The 14890-nt window shown below is 43.8% G+C and overlaps 1 protein-coding gene across 2 annotated transcripts; it reads right to left on the bottom strand.

Annotated features, from left to right (window-relative positions):
- Positions 1–4585: 4585 nt before the first annotated feature.
- TRPV1 (transient receptor potential cation channel subfamily V member 1) lies at positions 4586–13002 on the bottom strand. Of its 2 annotated transcripts, XM_054287124.1 has the most exons (15): positions 12701–13002; positions 11983–12149; positions 11547–11699; positions 11040–11180; positions 10273–10571; positions 9497–9673; positions 9131–9295; positions 8777–8872; positions 8398–8468; positions 7852–8017; positions 7059–7125; positions 6340–6656; positions 5651–5778; positions 5276–5391; positions 4586–4857 (listed from the first exon to the last, which is right to left on the bottom strand). In XM_054287124.1, the coding sequence occupies exons 1-15, from the start codon at positions 13000–13002 to the stop codon at positions 4688–4690; spliced, it is 2535 nt and encodes an 844-aa protein (XP_054143099.1). In that variant the 3' UTR covers positions 4586–4687. The 2 variants fall into 2 exon arrangements, with proteins under 2 accessions (XP_054143099.1, XP_054143100.1); XM_054287125.1 differs by lacking the exons at positions 4586–4857; positions 5276–5391 and having other exon boundaries at positions 5658–5778; positions 6479–6656; positions 12701–12967.
- Positions 13003–14890: the final 1888 nt, after the last annotated feature.

The following is a 14890-nucleotide window of genomic DNA, read 5'->3' as shown; positions in this document are numbered from 1 at the left end:
ATCATCTCCTCTCTCAGTTTTCAGTTATTCTGTGCATACTTCAAAACCTGTTGTTTCTATCTGTCCCTGCAATCATCCTCTAGAGAAAACTTCACCTTTTTCCAGCCCTAAACTCCTGTGATGAGGGATGTTGTGTTCCTTGTGTGTTCCTCTTTGCCCCTAAAGCCCTCCAGGCTTTCCCCTCTGACAGGAGCTCCCTTTTTCCTGGGTGGGTCATTATCTGCATTCTCCTCTGGAAAAAGAGGAACTGCCTGGGTTAAACCTCCTCTGTCAGCTTGGAGAGAGGTGGCATGGCTGGAAACTGCTCTTTCTGGCCCAGTGACTCAGACACTTCCTCCAGTTCCTGGAATTGGGAGCTGCTCCTGCTGCCTGACACGGCAATTCCACCTTCCATCCCAACATCCAGGTGACTAAAATGTTGATTTTAGAGGCTGATTACAGCAATGAGTGAGGAACACAGCTCTGGGTGATGATGGAGCCTGAAAAACCTCGATGATGCTGTGAGTGTTGGCGTCTCCTCATGCCCTCTCATGCCCTGCCCACAGGAACAGGGAATGTTTCAGATGGAGATGGAGCCACAGCATCACCAGCACAGCAGGAGGAGAGCAGTCCAGTGAGCTCAGCTGGATGATTTCTCCTCCTTCCCAGAGAAATAAATGCTCCCCACCACATGTTTAGAAGATTAACATCTGCTGTGGGAGAAACTGGATCCAGATTTCCTCTGTGGAAGCTATTCCAGGGTGAGAAGGAATCCCAGCCTGCATGGTGTGCAGGATAGGAAGCACTTCAGAGCCCCAGAACCACATCAAGGAGAGCCAGGCTGTCTGTGCTGACTCTGGCAGCATCAATGGAATCCTCTTCCTCCCCAGGCCTGCTAAATCCATGCCTGTGCCCAGTGGAGCAGACAGGGAGACTTGTAAGAAGCATTTTTAACTGGAAGAGGGTTCTCAAATCAGCCTGATCAAAATCAAAAGCCTGATCCCCAGCTTGCCTGGGATTTTTAATGCAATTTTTTTTAATTTGGAAGATTTACCACAGTTTTGAACAGAAACAATAGGAATAAAATTCCTATTGGTGTGATTCTGAAAACTTGAAGCCTCAGAAGCTGAGAGCACTGGCTTTATCCCTTAAAGCTGGGCTTGGCAGATCCTCTGTGTTTTGTAGCACAGCAGCACCTGCTGAGCACATACCTTGTGGGGTTTTGAGTGTTGAGTATTTGAGTATTTGAGTGTTGAGTATTTGAGTGTTGAGTATTTGAGTTTGAGTATTTGAGTCTGAGTATTTGAGCTTGGGTATTTGAGTTTGGGTATTTGAGTATTGAAGCCTCCAGCAAAGATCCTTGAGTGATCTGATATCCAGGCCACAGAAGACTGACAGAATGAGCTGGCACGTGACAAATTTATTTACACAAACAAATCTGATTGTGCGCCATGAATTTGAGTGGAGCAGCAAAGCAGGACAGTGGCATCAGAGGGAGAGGGGCTGTCCTGGAGCCAGGGGGACAGCAGCAGCCTCACCCATGGTGTGGGACCCCTCTTGTGGGCCCTGCTCTGCCACAGACCCCACTAAAAGCTGCCTCAGAAGGGATTAACATTGGTGCTTAATTAGGATATTCACACTCCAGTGAATGTGGCAGAGGCCACATGAACAACAGGATGTGTGGCTCCAAGGTTTCCAGGCAGGGTGTGTTTTTCTCAATAATTCAGGAATTACTGGAGGCTGAAAAGCAGCTCAGTTTTCCTGGCTGATTCGACCATTTGCATCTCAGGGATGGGAATGCTGTCAATACTGAGATTGTGTTTTGTTTTTCCACATGTTCATGGGTCCCTTCTCACCTCCCAGGGAAGCTGAGCCCAGCTCACCCCTTCCTGCCATCTCCATCCCCACACATTTGCAGTCATTGTTAATTACAGCTGCCACCCTCTGATGGGAGGGGACCACATCAACAGCCTCCATTTCTTTTGCTCCAGTTCCACTGTGGTTATTGGGAGCTGGGGGTTATATATATATTTATTTACATACAGTTGTCCAACCTGATCATCTCCTATTAAGTGTAGACACAAATTAATGTAATTAATAACTGTGAGAAGACAGATTTTTACCCCCTGCAAGCCTCAAAAACAACACAGGAGCCATGTGCTGCTTCTAACCCTGTTCAGTGTGAAATAATTGCACAAAATTATAACTAAAGGTGAGCAGAGCCTTCACAAAAGAACCCAAATAAAGATCATTTATTGCAGGGCCATGCTCCTCCTCAGGAGAGGTGTTAGCAGTAGGAACATAAAGGTGCTGGTCCTAAAGGACAAACTCTTCCTGAACTGGAGTCACTGCCAAGCTGAACCTCCCCATCTGTGGGAAATAAATATAAATCTGTGCCCACTGCAGGAACTGAAGTGATGATTTAGCTGGAAATTCTGAGAGCTTGGTAATAACTCCCTCTAGAAAAGTGGGATAACTTTGTTTGCTTCCCAGAGAAGATTAAGGGATTTTAGAAATGCAACCAAAAACCCCACCAGCACCACCCTATCCCACAAATACAGAGCATTTACATTCTTAACCACAGCATCATTCTGATGCATGTTTTCAGCCTGAATTTCAGCCTTTCTGGTTGTCAGAAGTCCTTTGCAGCCTTTGTGATCTTTTGGAGCAGGAAGGGACAGGAAGGCAGAGGTGTAGGATGTGTTCAGCTCACCCAGGGCAGTGACCAACCCTTCTGCACAGGCTCTCGATGGAAATCAGGGTGGATTTTAAGCAGTGAATTATGTCTCTACCCAGGCTGATAATTATGAAAAATGGATTCCTCCCAGGGAAAACAGAAATTTCATGAATGCTTTCCAGCTATATCATAATCCTGGTGTCCCTCTAAGCATAAATTTGCTGTGCATACAAAGCATGGAGACAACCAACCGTGTTTTTCTGGTCAGCTCCTTTCTATGTTTATTCTTAGTAGTTTAAATTATAAATTATGTCACTGTCTCAGCTTGTCTGGCCTACTCAGCTGTGCTTGCTTTACATGTGGATTGTCTTTTGCTATGCTCAGAGTGGAGCATAATGAAGCCTTGAGTGGCACCTAGAGACTGCTACCAAGGGTTTAAAGGTATGAAACTGAACACACCTACTTTAAACATCTTCTGTGGCTTCCTTGTCCACCAGAGACTCTGAATTCTGATTATTTCCAGTTCAAATTCTGACTTCTATCAAGTAATTCTTTCAAATCCTTTGTCAGTTTTCTCTGTTTATATCTGTGACTCTGTGAAAATAAAATTATACTTGTCCTGAGTGCTGTTAACCAGAGAAACAAGAATTATTAGTCCTCTAGATGGTGCTACTATTTCAAATAAAGCAGCTGGATGTTTAGAGATTTCCTTGAAATATATTCTGTAGTGCCCCATGAGAAAGGACCACGGTGAGAAATCCTGACTCCAGTAAAAGAAATGATGTCACACAATCCAAAATTTCATCTCACAGGGCAGCCTGTGCACAAACACACTGACTGCTTCTCTTTCAAAGCAGTGGATGTCCCAGGATTTTAGTAAATGCAGCAAAATGACAAGATTTACTGATGAAAATGATCTGCACTTCAGTGAAAGCCCAGGAACAGCTGCAGGCCCTGGTTAAACACCTGGCTGACTCAGGGAGTTGTGTGTGCTCTCTGTTAAAGGCTGTTTACTCCAAGTGCTTTAGGGATATAAGGAAAGAAGGTAAAACCATTTATTTTTCTTGCCCAGCACAGCTGCACTGTGGCCCAGCACTGAAATATGGGGCCAGCTGTCAATAAAACAAATTTTCTTGTCCTTAGCTCCTCTATGCCCACTCACTTTTCCAGAAGATGCCAAAGTTCCTCTTATTCTTTCCTCTCCTTCCGAGGCTCCCATCTGTATTTTCAGAACATCTGCCTATTTTCCCTCTGATATTTTTCCTTATTCTCTTTATAGATCCAGCCAGATGGATTTTCAGCACCAGATTTTTCCCTGTTGCTGTCAAAATCAAGAACAAAAACTTTCTAACTTCAAGATTGTTATTGTTGTACATTGTTATACATCTGACCTTTGAAACATATATTGTCTATAACCACAATCTCTTACTTTGTGCAAAGTTCATCTGTTATCTAAATAAATGTCAAATTTGGGATCTTGTTAAGCTTTTAGCTTCAGTAAAATAACTGTGAATTTCTGAAGTTTACTCAGGCAATGTAAAAGGAACATTTATTTCATTGATTTTGACTATTCAACCTTTAAAATTTCAGAGTGTATTTGTTCTTGTGTTATGAGAAAATGATTTTGTATTCTTTCCATGTCCCCATTTATTTATCTGCTTTCCAAGAAAGTTTCCCCACAGGAACATCTTGGTGACTTTTACTGCTCTTTTATGAGTGCTTTTCCACTGTCATAATAATTTGGTTGGTTGGTTTTTGAGGCAGCAAAGCCACAAAATCAGGGCCTGTGCATGCTCACAAAAAAGATTTTTTTAATGCAAGAGACTCTAAAAACAGACAGAAGGTTGTATTAAAAATAACTATGAAGACATGAGCTTAAACAACAAATAGTTTATTTAGCACAGTTAGTGTAATAAATAAATCCTTGCACATGGTAATTCCCTAAGTCTCTGACCTTTTCCAGAAGTCCCTGTTCCTGTAAATGAAGTGCTCTATTGTCCCTTTAGTGAGGACCAGAACAGGCAATCAGAGTTAGGCTGACTTTGGAATTGACTCTTTCAACTCCTCAGAATCTTCTGCCTCAAAATAAGGTTCCAAAACAGGTTTTAATTTGACTTCTTCTGGTGGCTTGTGAGGCTCTTCTCTCCTCTTCTCTCCATCTTTCAGAAGTGGAACCAATGTTTTCCAGTGCTTCCCTGAAACTAAAAAGCAAAGGAATGGTTAATTTTTTTCCCTCCACAGAAACAGAATAAAATATTCAAGTGGTTTGAACAGGAAGCTGCTGAAAGAAGAAGAAAGAAACAGGAAGAAATGACTTTGTGGTTTTCTTCCCCATCCTGTTCCACAAGTTTTCCATATTTCAGGTGGTAAGTACTGACTGCACAGTGAAATGCTTTGGTTCTGGATGCTGAGCTCCCAAACTCTGGGGCTGGGGCTTTGAGTCTCTTTTACTCCAGAGAGTCTAACTGGAGAAGTGAGCCCATTTCATCCTTTGCTTTTTGTGCTGGCTGAAAATGCCATCAGCTCAATCACTGTATTATCACTAAGTGCAAAGCACTGACTGCCCTCCATGCTGCTGCTTTCACCAGAGTGGAGGATTTGGGTCTCTGAAAGCCTCACCTCTGCCAGGCTTAATGGAGAAACTGAGATTTCGTCTGAGGTCTCCAGAGTACCCAGGGTCTTCGTTGATGATGCCCAGATTAGTGTTCCACGTGGACCAGTTCACTTCATCAACCCTAGAGAGACAACAACAAACCCAAGATCTATTCTAAGGATCACCAGACAGCTCCAGGATCAGTTTATACCACAAAATGTCACCTCTCAAGCCTGAGATCTGACCCAAAGCCCAGATTAAACTGACCATTTAGTGCAGACGCTATTAGTGCTCTGTTCTTCAGAGTGCTCCAGGGGGAAAGTTCTGCTTCCCACCACCAGATACTTGAAGCTGTTTGTCTACAAAAGCTTGTTGGCTTGATACACAAACAAAGAGGTTACCTGAAGCACCATCTGTAATCATCTTGGCCATCAGGGGTGATCCCCACCAGGACTTGCTTCCCAGAGCGGAACGAGTGCCTCAGACAGTTCAAGTAGCTGTTCTCAATGTCCAGGATTGTGATGGCTCTCTGCCAGGTAAAAGAAAACAGAGCACTGAGGGGCTGCTGGTCAAAGTCAGACAAATCCTGAATTCTTTCTTAGTTTTAAAAGCCCTGAGTTCTTATTATTGTCAATATCTTAGAGCAGACACTGCAACTCTGCAGCATCACCCTGTGTTAATATGTCACTGAAAATGCTGAATTACTGCCCTGTGAATAAAACTGTGAAGTTCCTTTCTTACCTCCAACAAAAACTGATTCTGGTAAAGATTGGTTTTCCCCTTGCAAAATCTCTTCCTTCATAGTCTAATCAGGATTTTCCATCATACAAAGCCCAATAATTTAATCCAATTACAAAAATACTTCTTTTCTTACATTCTGAAAATCTGTGGAGCACTGGCAACATCTGCTTAGTCAAAACATCAAATATACATGGAAAGGAGCTAATACACTTTATTTAGGAGCTGTTCAGGTGAATCATGAAGAAGCAATGTCCTGCTATTTAGATGTCATCTCCTAAGGATTCTTTCTGAAATCTCTTCTGATTCCCCACACCTTTTTTTGGACAGCAGCCTGACAGAACCAACAAACCTGGAGTTTCCAGATGCTCTTGCTCTCCTGTGCAATTTTGTTGACAGTTTCCCCCATCAGTGCAATGAGCATGTTGAGCAGGAGGATGTAGGTGAGGATGACATAGAGCACCAGCAGGATGACAAACACAGACTTGAACCTGTAATTCTCTGTGAACTCCAGGTCCCCCATGCCAATGGTGAATTTGAAGAGCTCCAGGCAGGTGTAGTAGAGGCTGTTGTAGGAGGTGCGGCCCCGTTTCAAGTGGCAGCACTTGGCATAGTCAGAGATATTTGTTTCCTGCCCCTCGTTGTCATCTTCAATCAAAGTCACCACAGCTGTGGCAAAAAGAGAATTCACACAATGGAAACACAGTTTGAGATCATAACTTCATTGCAAGCAGTGAAAAGGAGCAGAGAGGTAACACACGTTCCCTGCACGGCACATTGACCCCAGGGAAACTGCCCTATAAAATATTCCCCAGAGCTGACACCCTCTTAGCAGGTGCTGCCTCAGTTTTCTCCACATAGGAAAGGATGGCTGGTTTTCTATTCAGCTTTGCAACTTTGAAAAGCTGTATGAAATTACAACAAATAATTGTTATTCTAAAGAGATTTTTCCTATTAATTAGGTTAATTTGTTAGTTTTTTGTTGTGACCAAAAATATCTAAGCAACTTAAACAATAAAATTTTCTGAGATTCTTTTAGCTAAAAAAAAGTAACTGCAAGTAGAATATTACCTGTAGAAAATCCCAAGAGGAATACAAGATAGACAAACATGAAGCGACATAAATCCCTAAGGATCATCTGTAGCATGGAAACGGATGAAAAGATTTTAAAACTTGAATGTAAACTGCAACAAAAACTGGTAGAAAATACTGCTTTGGCTCAAGAATGCATTTGCTCTGAACTGGCTGTTCATGCATTAAGCATTATTATCCAGCTGAGATGATAAACTTTAATACAGAAAACATTTTTCTCTTCTCCATGCAACAATTTATACACAAATGCAACACATACACATGGGAACAGTTTCCTCTTTGTGAGCATGAACCACATAAAGGCAGTTCCACTTCTCTTCCCCTCTTGGGCTGGCTGGCTACACAGAGAGGTTTATTAGCCAGCTACTGCCTCTTTGCTAATTGCTCTGTTAGGCAACATTTTATTTATACCTGGAGAAATTTCCAGCTGGTAGAAAGCTGGGCCATCTCCCACCAGAGCAGCCTGGAGAGACTGGTGAGGCTGTTCTCAGTCTCCTTGCATCCATGCCTACCCAATTATAGTTATTTTGAAGCATGGCAGGTAATAAAAATAATAATCATCATCATCATCCGATCAAGACTGCTATAAAACATATGGGTGAAGAGCAGGGAGGGGGGGTTTAACATCACTTAAACTTTATCACTTCACTCAGAAAATAATAACAAAGGCCAGCAGAGTCATATGAGAGGCAGGCACGGCCTGGAAATGGGGCTGCTGCAGAAGCTCCTGCGATGAGGCTCTGCTGCCCCCTCAGGAGCTCCCTGCACTGACCTTGGCGATCATGACCGAGTAAATCCCCATCTGCTGGAAGCCCCGCGTGTAGTAGAGCATGTTGGCCCAGCCCAGGGCCAGGGAGAACACCATGGAAGCCACGTAGAGCTCCTGGCCACAGAAGTAGAGCACCACAGAGCTCAGCAGGAGCAGGGAGTGGACAAAGCTGGAAGACAAGAGCGGTGTGAGCGCAGAGGGCTGAGCTGGCCACGGGTGCTGGGAACAGAGCAGCCCCACGGGGGAGAGAGCAGAACAAGGGATTGTCCAGCTGGGAAGAGAAAGGGCCTTGGAGAGGCTTTCTGCATAAACAATGTGTAAATCCCACTTGGAGATCTATTCCTAACTCCTGCATGACACACTGAAGATTCAGACACTTAATTTGCTCTACCTCCACAGGAGGCCACTGACCCAGACCCATCTGTTCAAGGATATCCACTGGCAACGGCAAAGACCCAGGGAATTATAGCAAAGCTCCTATCACAGGTGGCTTCAGCCTCAGCTACAGATCCCACACACTGAGATGCAATCAAAGATGTTGGAGCTTACAAAAGAACCTCACTGTAGCCATCAACTATCAGTGTCCTCAGTGATGGGCGCCTCTGAATGAAATACTGGATCTGAAAAGGGAACAAAGACCAGGTTTGCATCAAGGAAATATTAATATCCCCTGTGAATTAATTAACTAAGCACTGACCCCTGTATCAGGGAGCTGGTACCCATAAAACACCTCACAAGCTCAAAACCAGCACTGGTGTAAGATCTGTGGAGGACCCTTCCAATAACATCAAGTCAAGGAAAATGATTTGTACCTCTTGACTAAAATATGGATTATCTAAGCAGCCAATGCTCATGAATAGGAAAAGCTTGTTTGATTCTCTCCTACACTTACCCAACCAGCAAAAGAAAAATTTTTCAAATATCTTACCCCTCTGAAAAAAAAATAGAGGCCTCCCAGTACACTCAGGATCTCTCCAGTTACTCGAAAATATTCCCCAGTGCTGTAACCAAAGGTGAAGGGAGGCTGTAGAAGACAGAAAAGTAGATATAGTTCTGCTGAGCTGCTGGCCTTGCAGTTGCTGGAAGCAACTCCATTTCTGGGGGAACAGGGAGTGGTTAAGTTTCTCAATGTGCTGCAGCAAGGGGGCAAGACTGGGAAGCAAGGAGGATCAAATCTCTCTCCGCCTTTAGGAAAGGGGAAAATTTGGAAGCTAAGGGCACACATTCAAATTGGGATATCATGCAGTGGGTGGTTCCCCTGACACAGGACAGGATAATGTACCTTTTCATTCTTCTGTACAGGTCTGTAGTAAGCAGCTGCAGTGAGGATGGTGATGTGCATGGTGTAGACAAAGAAGTTGAAGTAGAACAAGTGCTTGACAAAGCGGTCCCACTTGTCCTGCAGCAGCCTGTTAAGGGGCTCCACCAGCAGCATCTCGTGACGGTTCTGTGCAGGAGCAAAAGGAGAATTTTGCTAGGACCAGAATATACTGGACTTTGAAAAAAACCATATTCTATAAATCTTCAGCAAATGATCCCTCTAGTTCCCTTAAGCTCAGGATGGAGGTTGCTGTTCCATGGAAATGAGGGAAAAGATGCTCTGTGTGAAACATGAAGCTCTCCCCAGGCAAGGAGGTGCAGTACTCACTGGTGTCTCACTGCTGTAGGCAAGGATCTCCAGCACTGAATTTTTCTCACAGGTGTCTATACAGGACAGGTCATAAAGAGAGGAGTGGACAGGTCCATAGGCCCATTCAGTGAACTTCCTGGACAAGTGTCTGCACTCGGGGTCTTTGATCTCCCGTCTGAGGATGTAAGCGAAAATCTAATTGCAAAAGAACAATACAACCAAGGTTTCAGTGCTCATGGACTTGTCATTCCTCAGCCTCTCCACAACACAGGAAGGGTCATTTCTCCCTATTCTACTGAGTTGAAGCCAACCACTGGAGCACTGTAGAGATCACAGTCTAAAATAAACACAGTAATTTTCTCACTGTGTGATGGGAGATGGGAAATACAAACACCTCTCACAACTTGGAATTATCTGTTTCAAAACTGCAAGAGAAAAGCAGAGATGTTACACATCTCTGAGCAGTCACTTTGAATGAGGACTGCCAGAAGATGAGTTACATCAGCCAGTGTGAAATAAAAGAGCTCCAGTGGTTCAGATGATATCAGAGACCCACTTTCTGTTTCCTCTGGGGCTGCCTTGCATACCAGTGGGGTGTGAATAAACCAGCTGGGCACAGACACACTCACTCTTTGTAGCCTTTAAGGACCGTGCAGTTAAACTGCAGCACCAATTCCTCTTAACTAAAAGGCCTCAATAATGAAGCCCTAAAATCCATTCTGCATGAATGTTTTACATGATCTCTCTATAATGTGACACAGCAATGGGACAGTCAAACACCTCTGTTCACCTACCCCTATCTTCCCTGTTTTGGCTGCCAGAGTTAAAGGAGTCAGCCCTTTCTTGTTGGTGAGTTCTTCCAGCTTGAGGATGGGATTAATTTTGGCACCAAGGATCAATATGTTATTATACATCTTGGTCACAAACTTGGTGTTATCCTTGGTGTTATCTGCAATCTCCACCAGTGTGTGCAGGACCATGTTGCCCATGGAGTCCTCAGCAGCAATGTTGGCTGCCTGGTAGGGATTCTCCAGGAGGAATTTCACAATGCAGAGCTGGTTGGTGCAGGCAGCCAGGGACAAAGGCAGCTCTCCTATGGCAAGCAATGGGAAGGAGTGGTCAGAAAGCCCAGTACTAGAGGTGCATAAGCAGAAACATCACATTGTTTTCATCCTTCACCATGAGAAAAGATTAATTTCTCTGTCTGGAACAGCACCAATTCTTGTGATAGCTGTTAAAATAGGTTTTCTTTAGTTTAACTACATCACAGAAACACAGCTGCTTAAAAAAAACCCTGCCAGGACAGGAGCAGGTTACAAAGGATACAGTGCTCAGAGAACAAAGGAAAGCTGACACCAGGCTCACACTGAACACCATCAGCTACCAACTGTGTTTCTTTATAAGCTCAGTCTTTGGGAGGAAATTTTGGCCTAAAGGTGGAACAGCCCATCTGGTACTTCTGAGCCTCCAGTCCCACATAAACAGGATTATTTAACAGCTTGCACTTGGGATGCTGCTAGAACAACTCCATCAATAAAGACCATACTGTGCTCACTCCTACCAAAATAAAAGCCAGATTTCCCTTTGATTTTCCTGAAGAACTCCCCACAGGCTCTGGCATGAACATCTGCTCCATTCTGGACCAGGAGCTTCACCAGGTACATGTTCCTCCTCTCGATGGCAATGTGAAGAGCAGTCTGGCCTGCAGAGACACCCATCAGACAGAAATCCTCAGCATTTAGTACAGACTGAGAGCTTTCAGCACTGCAATTCCCTCAGCTCCATGTAAGATGCTGGAACTGAGAGCTCTGCAGGCTAAAAAGCTCTACAACTGAACAGGGAAAAAACCACACAAACAGCAAATGCAAGTCATTAAATCACTGTATATCAAAAATGGCAGAATATTGCACCTAACAGGGCACAGCCCCAGCACAAATACACAGATTGTCAATCACACACCAGAACTTTGGGGTGCATAAGGCCTCATGCACAAGACTTTGAGAGCCCTGCCTGACACCATTTCAGTCTCAGCACCCTAAGCATTCACTGCAGCAGCTGCTTCTCTTACCCTTGTAGTAGTTGTCAGTGTATTCTGCATTAACAAACTCTTTCAGAGTTCCAGTTTTCCTTGCAATATCCAGCAGCAAGGGAATGGTATCATTTTTCCCATCATGTAGATTCAGCATGGCTTTCAGTAAACAGGTTTTGCCAGTTTCAGGCTCTGGAAAACAAAAAATTGCAGGTATAAAGAAGGTATTACAAACCCACCATCTATACCCAGGCAAGCAGGAATTAATGAGGTTCTTTTCAAAAGACAAGAAACCTCATTTAGTGTTTCACAGAAAATTTCAGCTCCTGTAACCTTCCAATCAATGGGTTGCCCAATCAATAGGGCTATTAAAAGACCTCCTGCAGACATGGAACATAATTATCTTTTTTATTTTCATCTCAGGAGCACTACTGGGAGAAGAAGGTAACTCAAGGTATGTGACACTAAAAGGTACCTTTGAACTCCTCATCTGTGAGATGCTTGAAGGTTCTGTTAAGGTAGAGTAGCAGGTCACTGAGGTCCTTTGTGTTGCCTTGGGCTACAGCATCAAAGATCCTTCTGCGGTCATAAAATCTGAAAGCTTTTTCTGAGCAGCCTGTGATGGAATCTGTGGACAGGAGCCTAACAAGGGGAAATGTCAGTTACCTAAAGTCAGATATTTAGCAGGCTTTTTATCAGCTACCAGAACACTGCTCTTCATTTGCTCAGGTGAAGTAGTAAACGCTGCAGATCAGAATAGGTACCTCTGCAAAGACTAAAAGAACAAAGTCTGCAAGCAACTCTCCTGATAAAATTACAATTTTGTTGCTGAAAAGCTGAGAACAAGTGATCAAAAAGGCTTTGAAGCTTGGCAGTGTAACTGCAAGCCTGGAGCCAGGCAATCCCTTGTTCTCACTCTGAACCATGTTCATTCACTGAGCAGCCTCGAGCAAGTGAACTGAGGCCTACTGCCAATTTTGGGCATAATATCCATGGAGATAGAGAATTTTAGAGATGCCAAGAGACAACAGTTATTGTCACTTTCATTTGCAACACTCCCTAATTTGGCATAGAAAACAGTGAAACTGAAAAAATGGTCATGCTCAAGTGGAGAGAACAAATGCTGCTCTAAGAACCATGGCCTGCAGCTGTCAAACTACTCATTACAACCAAATCTCACCAGGCAGACTTACTTGTGAAGTTTGCCCCTCTCCAAATTCACGTGGAATTTGATGACAGAAGGTGCCATCAGGTGATCCATCTGGCAGAAGGAGTCCATGGGAGCCATGTCCTTGTCACTGTCCCCCATCACAAAGCGGCCCCGTCTTGCAAAAATGTTGCTTTTGGGTGGGTGCACCCTGGAGCTCAGTGGGCCCTGGGGGTTGTCAGGGGCTTCCTGGACAGAGTCCTCCCCATCTGTGTGTTCATCTGTCACTTCAGATTCCTCCATGTCAAAACTGCCAAACTTCTTCATCTTCCCAAGGATGGAGGACATGATGGGCCAGCAGGCTGTGAGGAAGGACACAAACACCTCAGGTCAGCACGTACAGGGCCACGAGTCCCCTCTTGCCCAGGAATGTTTTCCACAAGCAGCAGGGAGTGGATTGGTTGCTCTCATCCCAGAAATGAGGCAGATGGACACATTCTCACTGTGCCCACAGCCAGAACAGTTTAGTAGGGTCTTTATTCCATTTGTTCCTGTTCCCATTGCCCTCACCCATTCCAGAATGCAGAAAGCAAACCAGAGCATCCCAGAGCTTCCTGCCCATTTCCCTGCAGAGCTGAGCCTCAGCTACCTCTGCCTAAAACCACTGCCTCATCCTCCAGTCATTGCTAAAGCCTGAACAACCTCAAACCCCCAAAATCTCTGCTTTTCTTCTCTACTTTCTGACTGGTTTGTGCCACAAACCATTCTCATGATTCTATCAGGGATGTGAAAAAAGCCCTGCTTGTGCCATAACCTGATCTCTGGGGTGCTGAGCACAGAGGGCTTCCTGCACCCAGGAAAATGATCCTTAAGGGCTTTGCCAGAGTTGTGGCAGTGCCTGATGGAAACTGGAGTGGGTGATCCTTGAGAGGTGACTGTCACCCCAGCCATGAGGCACGGAAACACAGAGGAGAGCTTAGCACTGATAAGAACAACCACAGCTGATCTTGTCTGAGTCACAACCACACAGAACCTGACACAAGCAATAAATACACAATCAGAGAATGCTTTGGCTGGGAAAAGACCTTAAAGCTCATCTCATTCTACACCTCTGCCATGGCCAGGGACACCTTCCACTATCCAAGGTTGCTCCAAGCCCTGTCCAGCCTGGCCTTGGACACTCCCAGGGATGGGGCAGCCACAGCTGTTCTGGGCAGCCTGTGCCTCCCCACCCTCACAGATAACACACTGCTGAAGGTAAAACAAGTTGCCTTTTCTTTGTTTGGTTTCTTATCAACCCATTTTAATCAGACAAATATTGTCCTTGTGCCACTGAATGGAAAATAGCCTGGAATTCCAGCAGTGGAGACAGGAACACATATCTGAGCTGCTGCACAGCTGGCTTGAGACATGCTCTGAAACCCCACATTGCTTGGAAATCCTACAGCTTTGAGCACAGGAATGTCACTAAATCTTTAAAAAGCCTCAAATTATAAACCACATTAGGGTGGTCAGTAATTTTCTCTGTACAGTCAGGGTGAAAACAACATGAACACTCTTCAATGTTGTTTCTCTTCACAAGAGAAATATTCTGAGGGCTGTGTGCAAATCTGCATTAAAGCTGGATTTTCAGTTCTGTGGGAATAATTCATGTTTACATCAAGGGTCACTTACATTTTTCTGTGAAAGCAGGACAGGGAAGAAAATTTTGTCATTTGCATTTTCTATAATTTTGTACAATACACACATAAATAAAACATCAATTTGCAAACTTGCACATTTAGGGTTACTGGAAACAATCTATCTTAGCACAGATAAAATGCTAATGACTGCAATTTAAATTGCTCACCTTTCAAGTCCTTTGTCTCCTTAGAATAACTCTGAAAAAATAACATAATATCTTATTAACTGAATTGTCCTATAAATAAGAAGTAAAAATATTTCTATTTGGAACAAGATATTAAAATTACAGAAGAACTATTACTACAGTGAAAAAGGAATAAAATCAGTTCTATAAAATATAGAAAAATACAGTGGGAATATAGTAATGTATAATTTTAATTTTTTGTCTATTTAAACTCATGTGGATTGAGCCAAACAGTGAGTGGCTACAGAACACACAATAAATTATTTTCCACAAAATAAATATAAATGTGCAGAATAGGCTCAATTCTGTCTCCCTGGCAATTGCTCAAACCTACATTATACATGCTTTCCTTTCTAAACCCTGGTAATA

Source organism: Melozone crissalis, unplaced genomic scaffold (genome assembly GCF_028551555.1).
Source record: "Melozone crissalis strain CALT ecotype California unplaced genomic scaffold, PUWL_Pcris_2 ptg000057l_1, whole genome shotgun sequence".
Classification (NCBI taxonomy): domain Eukaryota; kingdom Metazoa; phylum Chordata; class Aves; order Passeriformes; family Passerellidae; genus Melozone; species Melozone crissalis.
This window is presented reverse-complemented; position numbering and strand designations above follow the sequence as displayed.

What these genes read in the sequence shown, in the direction of transcription:
- TRPV1 (XM_054287124.1), bottom strand. Translation starts at nt 13,002, where the DNA reads ATGTCCTCCATCCTTGGGAAGATGAAGAAGTTTGGCAGTTTTGACATG. An exon ending in TCTATTTTTTTTTCAGAGGG is followed by an intron (nt 8,469 to 8,776) that starts GTAAGATATTTG and finishes TTCCCTTTTCAG; the next exon opens with ATCCAGTATTTCATTCAGAG. An exon ending in AGAGCATCTGGAAACTCCAG is followed by an intron (nt 5,779 to 6,339) that starts GTTTGTTGGTTC and finishes TTTACCTGGCAG; the next exon opens with AGAGCCATCACAATCCTGGA.